The sequence below is a fragment of the Bufo bufo genome, chromosome 1 (assembly GCF_905171765.1).
Source record: "Bufo bufo chromosome 1, aBufBuf1.1, whole genome shotgun sequence".
Taxonomy (NCBI): Eukaryota; Metazoa; Chordata; class Amphibia; order Anura; family Bufonidae; genus Bufo; species Bufo bufo.
The window spans coordinates 382,174,916-382,189,270 of NC_053389.1; the positions used below are offsets into that span (position 1 = coordinate 382,174,916).

The window sequence follows — 14,355 nt, forward strand, 5'->3', positions numbered from 1 at the left end:
TTTATAGTTTTTCCTGCATTTTAAAGGGGTTGTCCAGGCTTTCCTATATTGATGACCTATGCTCAGGATAGGTCATCAACATCAGATCAGCTGGGGTCTGACACCCGGCACCCCCGTCGATCAGCTGTATGAGGAGATGCCATCTCCCCTCTCTCTTCCTGTCCGCTGCTGCTGTCTGTGGTCTTTGCCATAGACAGCAGCGATGAACAAGAAGGGAGACAGCACATTCGCACAGGCCGATGATGTCAAATGGATTCTATAGGTATGTTTTGCGTATGTGTCGGGAGCCTTATTTGCATTTTTTTAATTACTATTTTGATCAGAAAATTCTGTATTGTACAAGTTGACACTGGCAAATTGTACATACTTTGCCTACTAAGTAAAATATTTTAAAGAGCCTGTGCCATCTGAGACAATGGTGGCATATCTCTAGAATATTCCATCAATGTCAGATAAGTGCGGGTCCCACCTCTGGGACCCGCTTCTGTCTAGAGAATGGGGCCTCCGAAGTGAAGGAGCACACACCACGCATGGTCTATTTTCGGAAGTCCCCTAGAAAGTGCTCCATCCACCTATGGGACTTTAAGTACTTCCATAGAAAAGAATGGGAATCCCTTTCTGGAGATAGGAGCTGGTGGGACCTGACATTGGTAGAATATACCTGGGACCTGACAGGCCGAACTGGATGGACAAATGTCTTTTTTTCGGCCTTATGTACTATGTTACTATGTTACTAGCAATATGCCACCAATGTCTGAGGTGGCACAACCACTTTAAGTTATAAAATTCACTAAATAATCATATGGCTTGTGGATAAATATTGCATCTCACTTATCCCATACCAGTCTTATTTATTTGAACATTATTATGATAGATGGAGTTGAGAGATGTAGAGAGGAAGATAGCACAGCATGCAACCAAACTGCAAGGAGTAGACCTCAGCCGCACCGTGCAACAAGTGAATCAGGAGAAGCAAGAGAAACAGCATAACTTGGATAATGGTGAGGAGATGTAGGCAAGCTCCAATTTCTGTTAAAACACTTTTTACAGGTGAAAGGCTTAATGGGATTTTTTGGTAACAAGGATCTTTTAGCAAGTGCCCGCAGCGTGCCTCCTGAAGCAGAAGCTTCATACTTATTTGCTGCCCTCTGCTGTGATCCCCCATGCTGCCTCCACTGTCTTCATTTTCCTGCTCCCGCACTTTATTTGGGTGTGGTCACAAGCACCGCTCCAGCCAGTGACTGGCTTCAGTGACGATGTGCTGCTTGTGGCCTCATCACCGCTGAAGCCAGTCATTGGCTGGAGCAGGGCATGTGACCATGCACCGCCAAGTGTAAACCGAGCAGGGACTGGAGGCATCATGGAGGACCAGAGTAGCAGGGAGCAGGTAGGTATGAAGACGGAGACATGCTGTGGGTATTTGCAAAAAAAATCTATTTTTATAGGAAAAGCCCTTTAACATCTGTGGATACATCATTTATGTTTTTTATTGTTCATGTGCAACTTTCTTAATTTTAACAGCAATATGGAGGTCTTCCTTTTTTATGATCCATTAAAATATGTTACAATATAGTCCATATTTGCCAATGACGTATAGCAAATATGGACTGCATTGTAACATATTTTATTGGATCATTAAACAAAGAGGACCTGTCATGATGAAATGCAATGCAATATGAAAGCACCATGTTATAGAGCAGGAGAAGCCGAGCGGGTTCTCCCCGCTGTGCTGCCACGGGGTTGGATGGCGTATACTGCAGATCAGAGTATGGTGAGGAAGGAAAGCATCCTAGTCTTCAAGGAGAACAGATCACAAAGTGTGTACTGTGTTGGGAGTGTAGATAGGGAAGAAGGAACACACAAGGCAGTTTGCATGGAGGTAAATCACATAGGTTTTGTATCCATATAAAGAGAGAGGAGAGTACCCATGGCAGACTCTGCGTGAGGATAGAGGGGGAAATCAATATTACAGCATCAGTGTCTGTTAGCACAAAGAGGAGAGATCCTTCATGGGCTGTAGAAAGAGAAATCATTCAAGGAATGAAGCACAGCTAATATATGCAAGCTAGCAGCATATTGGTCACATAGACCTCACATCTAGCATGTATTACTGGAAAGGGTACATTCAAATAAAAAAAGTCTGACATTAGGAGCAGATTGATTAAAGGAATGGAGATTACGGCCTGAAACTTTTTTAACTCAAGGTAAACTTTAAGGCTACTTTCACACCTGCGTTAGGTACGGATCCGTCTTGTATCTGCACAGACGGATCCGCACCGATAATGCAAACGGTAGTATCTGTTCAGAACGGATCAGTTTGCATTTTGTTCATTGTCGGGTGGTAATAATTCAATTAAGAATTATTAATTATGGTCATAAAAATAATTAACCATAAAAAAATAAAATTTATAAAAATTGTCATAAATTCTTAAAATCATGACCTGGTGAATTGTAGACAACCTTATTGATACAATTCACATCTGAGTCCGACTATTTCCTCAGATAAATAAGTTATTTTTGACGTGAGATGACGTTAATGATAAAATGTAGTTCTACATTTTACAATAATACACAGATATTATAAAAAATATGCTGATTTATTGGTTACAAGGTTATAAGCATATATAAGTAAATAAACACAATGATACATGCAAATGAATATATATATAGCGTTAATATAAAGCATTACAAGCTTAACAATACATGTGAGTGGAAATAACTTGTCACATGATAACCAAGCTATTATAAGGTTAGGATATCAAAATAGGAACATAAGTTATACATTACTTCTGTTCAGAGAAAACCTCATGATATCAGGATGGGCATGTCTAATCCTAGACATCAATATAGAATGCTAAATACATTCTGCCCCCCTAACCAACTACACATCACATGACTTCAAGATGGGCAAATCCATTCAAGGATATAACTTAGAAGAGATAACTGTATCCTTCCGCCCCATCCTGGACTATTTTCACATATATAACTTTGGTAAGACTATTAAGACAAATAACAGGGATCTAGGATCTTAAATGGGAAGGACTTGACGTCTTTCCGGTGGGAATCCATCACTTAGCTTGGCGAAGAATGTTCTATCAATATCAATATATATATAAGCAATTATTTAATGCTTTGCTAGATTATGAGTCTAGATTCTTGTGCAGGTAAAATGAAGACTCACAATATCCTAAGACTACATCTCAATATGGAGATGATCAATTTATTTAATCATTTATTTATTCGCCAATCTAGATGGTATAATTTCACCCACACTATCAAATTATACTGTGTAATGAAGTCAGGCGGCACAGCGTACTGGTTGAGGGGTGCTCGGTTTGTGTGGAGGTAATCCCAAAATCAGAAGAATGAAAGAAAACCGGCACTCCCAAAAATCTTTGCTGGTGATAGATTTATTGGTCACTCATAATGAGTGACCAATAAATCTATCACCAGCAAAGATTTTTGGGAGTGCCGGTTTTCTTTCATTCTACACTATCAAATTAGTCTTAATAAAATGAAATATCATTTTCTGTGTCTCTTACCAAGTCCTAGCAGGAATCTCACTTCTGCTCCTAGGAAAGCTCGGTGGTCCATCATAGCGCATCTCATTATGGCTTCCATCTTGATACACCTCAACTTCTCCTCTACTAGCTAGCTTTCTTTTCTCTTGAACCCCTCTCCATGCTACTCCGCACACGAATAATTATTCCCCCCCTTATCTAAGAATCATCCCCTTTAGATTAGGGATTCCCAATCAGGTAAGGTGGGTGTATTCGCATGCTAATAACCTCATGACGTTATCTCAACTCCTAATATGGTATAGGGCAAATAATGAAATAATATAATGTTGTCCATCTGCCTCCAGATGGCACTGCGGTATTGTAGATGAACATAACAACTTTTTAGCATTAAAACTAAATATCTAATAATATGTTTATATGACTTTGTTGGCCTTTCTCACTATAAATCATTGAGGAAGGTCTTTTCCTGACACTTTTAATTACCTATATCCTGGACTTGTTGGAGTTGACTGTCTTCTCCTATCTTTTTGAAATATAGGTTGACTTGATGAAAATTTTATATAGCGGCTTTGATGCTAGGCATCGGAACTTGTAGATTTCATTTATGTACTCCCATGAATAACTATTGTTTTGAAATCCAATTAACTTAAACTTACTTATTTCTGTAGTTGTTTCTTCTAAATGGTAAATACATGGTATAACATATATATAAATCGATACATTGCTACACATAGATAACACATTATATGAATTATTGATTAACATATGTTGTAAACTAAATATACCACGCAAAGATATATGTAATATAATTATGAATATATAAATTGAACCTCATACAGCAGGTGTGCTCCAAGGACATGAGTCCTTATCAAGTAACCATGTCCCCTCCAGACAGACATGTTTTAGGGAGTTGGCATACTCCTTACCAGATGGTCTCATATCTTTAGTAATAACTTTTAAATACAATGTCCATCTATGTTCACAATTATTATATTTTTTTTTTATATAGACTGAACTTGCCATGAACTCATCTTGGCCTCCTCAGCCACATAATATAATTTTGGTTCAGGCTGATCTTATTCTTAAAGGCAATGAGATGAGCGTTCATTTTGATTATAATGTCATTAGATAATATTGTATACGTATGAAAATGCCCAACATCATGATAAAGCAAACTGATCTGTTTTGACTTACACTGAAAGTCAATGGGAGGCGGATCCGTTTTCAATTGCACCATATTGTCAGTGAAAACTGATCCGTCCCCATTGACTTACATTGTAAGTCAGGACGGAACCGTTTGGCTCTGCATCGTCAGGCGGACATCAAAACGCAGCGTTTTGGTGTCCGCCTCCAGAGCGGAATGGAGGCTGAACGGAGGCAAACTGATGCATTCTGAACGTATCCTTATCCATTCAGAATGCATTGGGGGGGGGGCGTGGTCTGGCTGCCGAGGCACGCGGATGTAGTGTGCTTCAGCTCCGGGGATAGCACTACAAGCCAGCGACTTATACAACGACTAAATCTACGGTGAATCACCCAAAGCTGGAGGAATCAGCCACGGAACCTTATCTGAGCATGACGGGGCGAAAAAAAAAGAATGATGAAGCACCCGCAACTGACAAAATTTTACTTCACCAGAGAAGCGGGAAGATCTCAAGATGGCGCCGGGGACAGAAACGCCACTATACGTGACTACACAGAAGGCCCACATTCAGCTACAAGCCCAGACTCTAAGGGGTCGGATATACCGGCTTCCCCGAGATCGGCACCCGAGGAGGAGAATTTAGCTATCGGGCAGGAGGAAGACCGCGGCGCGAATGCTTCAATCCAGACAAACGGGAGAGATATGACCGCGGGACCTGCAGACCCTCCACATACTCCACAATGTACCCGATCATCTGAGGAGGAAGATCCTTATGCAGGTACTCTGGGAGCACAAGGGGGCCCTCAGGACACGGGAGAAGCGGAGATTATGGCTCTGCCAGTTAACAATATGGCCCTGACCGATACTGTTAAGAGGGACATGCTTTTAATACAGAGGCGCTCTCTTTTACATGACATGCGCTCCATAGTGGCTCCTTTACGAAGGGAGATGGAGGATATTGGGGCCAGAACAGAGCATTTAGAGTGCAAATTTGGAGAGTTTGCAGGCTCTCACAATGATCTCATTGACGCCCATTATGCCTTAGAAGCAGAAGTGGAGGGCAATTAAAAACAAGATGGCAGATTTGGAAGACCGCAGCAGGCGCAACAACATCAAGCTGCGAGGTATTCCAGAGGCTGTTGTGGCCAAAGATATCCCTTCTTATGTGAAAGCGTTGATAAAAAGTGCTTTGCCTCATTGTAGTGACAAAGATTTAGAAATTGATCGGGCACATAGAGTCCCACGCCCCAGACATCTGGAGGAAAATATCCCAAGGGACGTTCTCGCTAGAGTACACTTCTACTCCACTAAGGAGCAACTGATGTCCTTTGCTAGACAAAATGGTGTGCTGCCCGCTCCCTACCACAAAGTTTCACTGTATGCGGACTTATCGGCTGCTACACTTAGGCTACGAAGGGCCCTGCTCCCTATTACATTTGCCTTGCAATCAGACAAGATACAATACAGATGGGGGTTCCCGGTACGCCTTATGATACATCATTTGGGAGACATGCATATCATAAAGTCCATAGAAGAAGGCAGGAAAGTGCTGCAAAGATGGGACATTCCAATTGAATCGCCGAAGGAGCATAGCCGGGCCCCTCCTGACAAAATTTGAAAGGATTGGGACACCGCCCACTGAGCAGAAGAGGATGGTTCACCGGGAGAAACCAAGGCTCTTATTGCCTATATGCTAGGTTTGAGTGTCTATCGATATAAGTTACAAACCTAGGCTTCAGACGGGACTTTAATTCCCCAAGTTCTTCAGGTTCTGGAGAGCTTGTTGGTTCTTACGAATACACCTTTACGTATTCATGCTTCTAGTTCTATGTTATTATGTTTTACCACTGGTATATGATGCAAAATCCATGAATGGTGCCACAATTATGCCTGTACAATGCTCCACCACCCTCGTGATATGGATGCAGACGCGCTGGCTGGGAGGCGTCCTGCACCTTTTTTATAGTTTATTATGCAACATTTTTACCTTACGTTTTAAGTTGCTTTATTATGGTAATCACATTTGCTAGTCTTAATGTGAATGGTTTGAATAGTCCAATGCGCAGATCACACTTATGGAGAGAGGCCAAAATTCTTAAATGTGATGTCCTGGGGGCACAAGAAACCCATATACTAGCCAAAGACGCTCACAGGGTACAGCATGCACAATTCCCTCATATCTTCCAAGCCCATTCCGACTCTCTAAAACCAAAGGGGTTTTGATAGCCATAAAAAAGACTTTGGGCGTTCACACTGATCAAAAATATTAGTGACCCTACAGGGAGATTTGTGATACTAGTTTGCACTTTAAATAACGCAATTTTCACTCTCGTATCCATATATGCACCTAACACGGGACAAACTCGATTTTTCCATAGAGTATTGAAATTGATCAATAAGAAAAGGAAAGGTCAATTATTAATGTTTGGTGACTTTAACATCACTACAGACCCTGAGATGGACACATCCTCCCCTTCTGGCAGGAATGTCCCATCTCTAGCGGAGAATCTGTGGAAAGCTGAATTATTTGATATCTGGCGAATCCAGCATCCGTCAGATAGAGATTTTACTTTTCACTCAGGGGTTCATAATGTTTATTCTCGTATTGATATGTTTCTTACGGACAGGGTAGCACTATCAAAGACGGTGGATACGGAGATTAAACAGATTAAATGGTCCGACCATGCTGCAATTACCATGACGTTTTCAGAGGACAACAACTACTCCCCAAGGTATCTTTGGAGGAGTAACCCTATCCTACTATCTTGTCTACAGCATGGTCGGCGCATTGAATCAGACCTGAAAGAATTTTCACCTTAATAAAATAGACTCCACTAACCCCGTGGTTCTATGGCATGCTCACAAAGCATACATAAGAGGGTCTTTTATACAACAGGGTGCGGTGCGGAAGAGGAAACTGGAGGAAGCCACATCGCAATTGCTTGCCAAACTAAAACAATTGGAAGACAGCAATAAAATGAACCCCTCATCCTCAACTGCAGAGGCACTGAAGCAAATAAGACAGGATTTGAGGAACCACATGTTAGAATCCTTTGAAAAAGGGCTTCGCAAAAATAAAGCAGGCAAAATGTTGGCAGCTAGTCTCAAAGCAAAACGGGTAAAGAGTAGAATTCCATATCTCTTACATCCTAAGACACAAACTAAACTGTACTCCCCTTCGGACATAACAGAGGGTTTTCAGGCCTATTATCATCATGACTTGTATAACCTAAAAGACTCAATACCAACTCCCCCAAACTTGTTTGAATTGATGTATAAATACCTCAGCTCTCTAAACCTACCTACTCTAACAAATGTACAACTCCAAAAACCCTTAATGCCCAAATAACAATCGAGGAAATTGAAAAAGTAATAACCTCTTTACCCCGGCACAAAGCACCTGGCCCGGACGGGTTTGCTAGTCATTACTTTAAATGGTTTTCACACATCCTAAGTCCCTTTTTGCGTGATTTTTGTCAATCCGCCTTATCCTCTGGAACTTTTCGTAAAGAAAACTTACAGGCTATTATTATTACCTTACCTAAACCAGGTAAACCTTCTGACAGACCCCAACATTTTAGGCCCATATCTTTGCTTAATCAAGACATCAAAATATACGCTAAATTATTAGCTCTTCGGTTAGCTACAATACTCCCATCCATAATCCATTCAGATCAAATAGGTTTTGTTCCATCCCGTCAGTCTTATTTTAACACTAGGAGAATGCTGGGCATTTTTCATCAGGCCAAACAAATAAATAGCCCCCTGTTGGTCTTAGCCCTGGACGCCGAAAAGGCGTTCGACAGGATCAGATGGTCGTTCGCCTTTTCGGTGCTTTCTATTATGAGATTTAGTGGTCCTATCATGCTTGCAATAGAGGCTCTCTATAGCAACCCCACAGCCAGCGTATATGTTAATGGGGCTCTGTCAGAGGCGTTTGATTTGACAAACTGCACCAGGCAGGGTTGCCCACTGTCCCCATTCATTTTTATTATTGCCATGGAACCATTGGCTAAAGCGATTAGGTTGGATCCCCAAATTTATGGAGTTAAGGAACATAGAATCTCACTATAAGCAGATGACGTTCTCCTGTCATTGACAAAACCGGAGACATCTCTTCAAGCGGTTATGAACCAGATAAATTCTTATGGAAATATATCGTACTACCATCTTAACTCCTCCAAGACACAAGCACTCCCAATCCATATCCCGGAGGCCTTAACATTATCCTTTCGCGAAAAGTGGGACTTTGATTGGTGTGGGGATAGCATCAAATACTTGGGCACTAATATGACCCCCTCTTTGTCAAAGCTATATACACTTAACTACGAATCTTTGCTATTGGAGATTGGTAGGGATCTGGAAAATTTTCACAAACATGAAACGTCATGGTTAGGTAGAATTGCAGCTTTTAAGATGTTTATCCTCCCCCGTTTCCTCTATCTGTACCGCACTATCCCAATCCTGTTGCCAAGTAGCTTTTTTAATAAGGTGCAAAATATAATGTCTAAATATATTTGGCAGAATAAGAAACCGAGGGTAGTCTTGCAGTAGCGAATATGAAACTGTATTACATAGCCTCTTTAGTTTCTATGCTTAGAAATTGGAAGCAGGAAAGGGTGGAGATTCCCTGGGTACAGGTAGAACAAGCACAAGCATCGCCTTTTACTTTGCCAGACCTATTACATTTACCCTTTTGGGATATACCAGTCCCAAACAAACTTAATCCAGTAATACTGGCATCCATAACAGTTTGGAAACAATTTCATAGCATAGCTAATGAGGGGAACCCACCAACATTGACCTCATTGCTTTTTTCTACTATTAGAGCTTTACTCCCGCATACAGATCTATCTACGTGGCAATTAGAGGCCACGAGCACAGTGGAGCTGCTGTATGAGAGTGGGATGCTAAAGTCCTTTCAATCTTTGAAGGAACAATTGAAGCTTTCTAAGTCAGATTTTTTTAATTACCTACAAATTCGGCATCTGCTACAAACATTATGCCCTGCTAAATTAAGATATAACCAATTGGGTATGATTTACATGTCTAGCAACATTAAAGGGCTAAAATCGCTATATGAAGAATTGCTCCAACCAGCACAATTTAAGAAATCCCATCCCATGCGTAAATGGGAAAGATCTCTGAACATTTCTATATCAGACAGTGATTGGCTGAGAACAATAAAGGCAATCCACTCTCATCTACATTGTTCCACTCATGTAGAATTGGCTCTAAAAATAATTTTGCACTGGTGCTACACTCCGGAAACATTAAAATATATGTACCCAGGGGTGTCTGGAGAATGTTGGAGAGGCTGTGGGGGGACACTTATCCACATTCTTTGGCAATGTCCATTGATTAAGGACTACTGGAAAGCATGTGGGGAACTGTTGGGCCTACTACTTCCGCAGAAGTTTAGGTGGACACCGGAACTTGCCTTACTTTTAGTTGGGGCGAGTGATTTCCCAGTGGAAAGTAGGAAACTGGTATGCATATTTTGTGTCTTAGCTAAATTGATGTTATTGAGGAGATGGAAATCTCAGGAAGTGCCGCAAATAGAGGATCTGTTATCCGCCATTAACACCACCTTTGCCTATGAAAAAATCATTGCCCTAGGTAATGGTTCCTTCCAAAAATTTATGAGACAGTGGCAATTTTGGATGACATCTCCATACTGCAAAATGGTTTACATAGTAACATAGTACATAAGGCCGAAAAAAGACATTTGTCCATCCAGTTCGGCCTGTCATCCTACAAGTTGATCCAGAGGAAGGCAAAAAAAAAACCCTGTGAGGTAGAAGCCAATTTTCCTCACTTTAGGGGAATAAAAAATTCCTTCCCGACTCCAATCAGGCAATCAGAATAACTCCCTGGATCAACGACCCCTCTCTAGTAGCTATAGCCTGTAATATTATTACACTCCAGAAATACATCCAGGCCCCTCTTGAATTCCTTTATTGTAGTAACATGAAGGGATTATGTTTGTTGTATTACTCTCTAGCTATGGATGCATTTGCGCTTTGGATTAATGAAATCTCCTATTACTGAAATCTCCTATTACAACTGTATCTTAAAAATAAGGAGGAGGGGGTGGGAATTCATTATTAATTACCAGCTATGTAAGGCTTCTTGCTCTTGTTAAAGCTTATAAAAATTATACAAATGTGTGCTCCAGACGTGGATAATGATCATCAGAATCAGCGGTGTTATTTTCTGACAAAGTTATGTCAGTGTACTGTTATTTGTTTTAAATAACTCAAATACCATAGATGTTATTGAAATGCATCTTTATTGTAACATGCCGGAAATTTGAAAATCCAATAAAAATTATTGAAACAAAAAAAGAATGCATTGGGGCTAAACTGATTCGTTTTGGGCCGCTTGTGAGAGCCCTGAAACGGATCTCACAAGCGGACCCAGAAACGACAGTGTGAAAGTAGCCTAACATACAGTACAGACCAAAAGTTTGGACACACCTTCTCATTCAAAGAGTTTTCTTTATTTTCATGACTATGAAAATTGGAGATTCACACTGAAGGCATCAAAACTATAAATTAACACATGTGGAATTATATACATAAACAAGTGTGAAACAACTGAAAATATGTCATATTCTAGGTTCTTCAAAGTAGCCACCTTTTGCTTTGATTACTGCTTTGCACACTCTTGGCATTCTCTTGATGAGCTTCAAGAGGTAGTCCCCTGAAATGGTTTTCACTTCACAGGTGTGCCCTGTCAGGTTTAATAAGTGGTATTTCTTGCCTTATAAATGGGGTTGGGACCATCAGTTGCATTGAGGAGAAGTCAGGTGGATACACAGCTGATAGTCCTACTGAATAGACTGTTAGAATTTGTATTATGGCAAGAAAAAAGCAGCTAAGTAAAGAAAAACGAGTGGCCATCATTACTTTAAGAAATGAAAGTCAGTCAGCCGAAAAATTGGGAAAACTTTGAAAGTAAGGGCTATTTGACCATGAAGGAGAGGGATGGGGTGCTGCGCCAGATGACCTGGCCTCCACAGTCACCGGACCTGAACCCAATCGAGATGGTTTGGGGTGAGCTGGACCGCAGAGTGAAGGCAAAAGGGCCAACAAGTGCTAAGCATCTCTGGGAACTCCTTCAAGACTGTTGGAAGACCATTTCAGGTGACTACCTCTTGAAGCTCATCAAGAGAATGCCAAGAGTGTGCAAAGCAGTAATCAAAGCAAAAAGTGGCTACTTTGAAGAACCGAGAATGACATATTTTCAGTTGTTTCACACTTGTTTGTTATGTATATAATTCCACATGTGTTAATTCATAGTTTTGATGCCTTCATTGTCATGAAAATAAAGAAAACTCTTTGAATGAGGTGTGTCCAAACTTTTGGTCTGTACTGTATATACAATAACAGTAACTTTTAACATGTCAGGAGTTTTTTTTTACTCAATGTAATCTCTTACATGACAGCAGAGTACATAGTCCTTAAAGGGGTTTTCTGAGATTTTTATACTGATGACTCATCCTCTGGGTCCGCCCCTGGACCCTCACTAATCAGCTGTTTGAGAAGACACTGGTGTTCCCGTGAGCTCCACGGCCTTCTCTCAGCTTTCCCTAGGCCAGTGACAACATGTTTATCGGTCACGTGGTCTAAGAGCAAAGTGAATGTGGCTGAGTGCGATATCAAGCACAGCCGCTATACAATGTACGGCACTGTGTTTGGTAAGCTGCGAGAAGACAGCAGCGCTCACAGGAGCGTTGCTGCCTTCTCAAACACAATGAAACCAAAAGACAAAACACACATGAACATAAATTGCAAATATTTTATTAATACATCGCATAAAAGACGACCAAAAATACAGACAATAATTAATATAATAAGAATAATGCAGTAATGTAGTGGCGCTACAGAACAGCGCCCCACCAAGGATACACAAGGTACGTATTATACCCAGAGCTCCTGTCTCTAATTAGCCCGATTGTTAACAGGATGGATTATCTCAACACAGGCAAAAAGGAGACACGAGCTTTAGTCAAAGTGCCAGTGTTGGTATGCTTGCAGGAAATACCAACTGGTAGACGCAGTGTGTGAGTCCCACATACAAAACGGATGTCATAATGTGCCACCTGCATACACCATGTATCACATTGCCGCAAGCATAAAAACCAACCCATATGAACACCACACATACAAGTAAATTGGGGAACAGACCTTTGATCCCTGGTGAGCGGACCCCTGACGCGCGTTTCGCCAAGCTTTTTCGAAGGGGCGTGTCTTTCCTGTCAAATACTCCACCTTAAATCTAGCCACAGTTGAGAGACTAAGCCAATCAGCTGCTTCGCTGCATTAAAACAACTCCACCCCTACTCCAACCCGGATGTGAGATCATGCCCTCACTTCCGCCCATATCCTATCCTCCACTATGCCAGCACTGCGCCTACGTCACATCCGCCCACACAGAAAACAGAGGATCAATGCGCCACGTCACTTCCACCTCTGACGTGAACAGAACAACTCCTCACTGGTGAGTCATGTCTATACCTTACCACGTGATCCTGCTATGTCATGCTGAATCCAACGCGGCCAATGTTGCCATGGTAGCGGCAGCTGCGCACTAGCCTACACCTTCTTAACACATCGGCAGCCCCAGTATCCGTCACCAGAACCGAGGGCAGTTCCCCAATTATAATACAGACATAGAGGCGTACACCAATCATCTCCATACTACAATCATGTTACGTCAGGGTACAAGTACCAACATTCGGAATGAAGGCAGCAGCATTAATTGATAATAACACCATAGAATGGGGGAGAAAAAGGTCCATAACAGGTCCAGAATATTGTAATGAAATATCAGTGAACACTAAATACATAAATAAATTGATAAATCTAGGGAATAATAAATAAATAAATGCCTATCCTAACTCATCATCAAATTCATGATTATACCATAATAAATAAATTTAATAAATTATTTCATATCATCATATATCCCAAATTCATAATTAAACCATGTCTACAGGAAATAGCCCCAAATCACATCCACCCCAATAAGATTGTGTATATGTATCATAATAAAAATAATAATGATATAAAAATATAAAAAAAATCTCTGTATTCAATCATATCGTTTGTAATGCCCCTAATATTGACTAAAAAGTGAACACAATACAATTCATGAAAAACTGGGTCTGAAGCCCCTTATAATCCATGATAATACTATTATACATCATAGAGAATGTGCTAAAGTGCAAAAAAGAGGTGCTGGTGCTCAGTGCTCATGCAGTGCAAGTGAAACACAAAGAATATACAAAATATAAAATATATAAGAAGGTGACACAAAATACTTATTCATACCCTGCTTCTAAATACAGGGCAATTAAATAATAAGACTGGGAACATATCTGACCAGATAAATAGTGTACACAATACCAGATCGCTGTAAATTAATACAAAAATACAGAGATAAATAAGCAAGAATAAATAAACATCAATAATATACAATATATGCAATATATTAACTCCGTGTATGACACCCGAATTGTCCATATGAGGATGCGGCACCAGTGTCCACGACATGGTCCATCTAGTGCCCTGAATCTTAAATCGCAGGCGAGGCAAATTATAGCAGGCATAAGACATTCATCTCTCTATCTGCAACACATAAACAATATTGTGAGTATATCCAGGATAAAACACGAAATATACC

At 40.8% G+C, this 14,355-nt stretch overlaps 1 protein-coding gene across 4 annotated transcripts in view; it reads left to right on the forward strand.

Moving 5' to 3' along the window:
* RAD50 (RAD50 double strand break repair protein) overlaps nucleotides 1-14,355 on the forward strand; it is a 362,910-nt gene that overhangs the window by 221,494 nt on the left and 127,061 nt on the right. For all 4 annotated transcript variants that reach the window (XM_040405264.1, XM_040405258.1, XM_040405281.1 and 1 more), the window contains exon 16: nucleotides 875-1,001. In XM_040405264.1, the coding sequence (XP_040261198.1) occupies nucleotides 875-1,001 (127 nt within the window). The remainder of the gene's footprint in view (nucleotides 1-874; nucleotides 1,002-14,355) is intronic.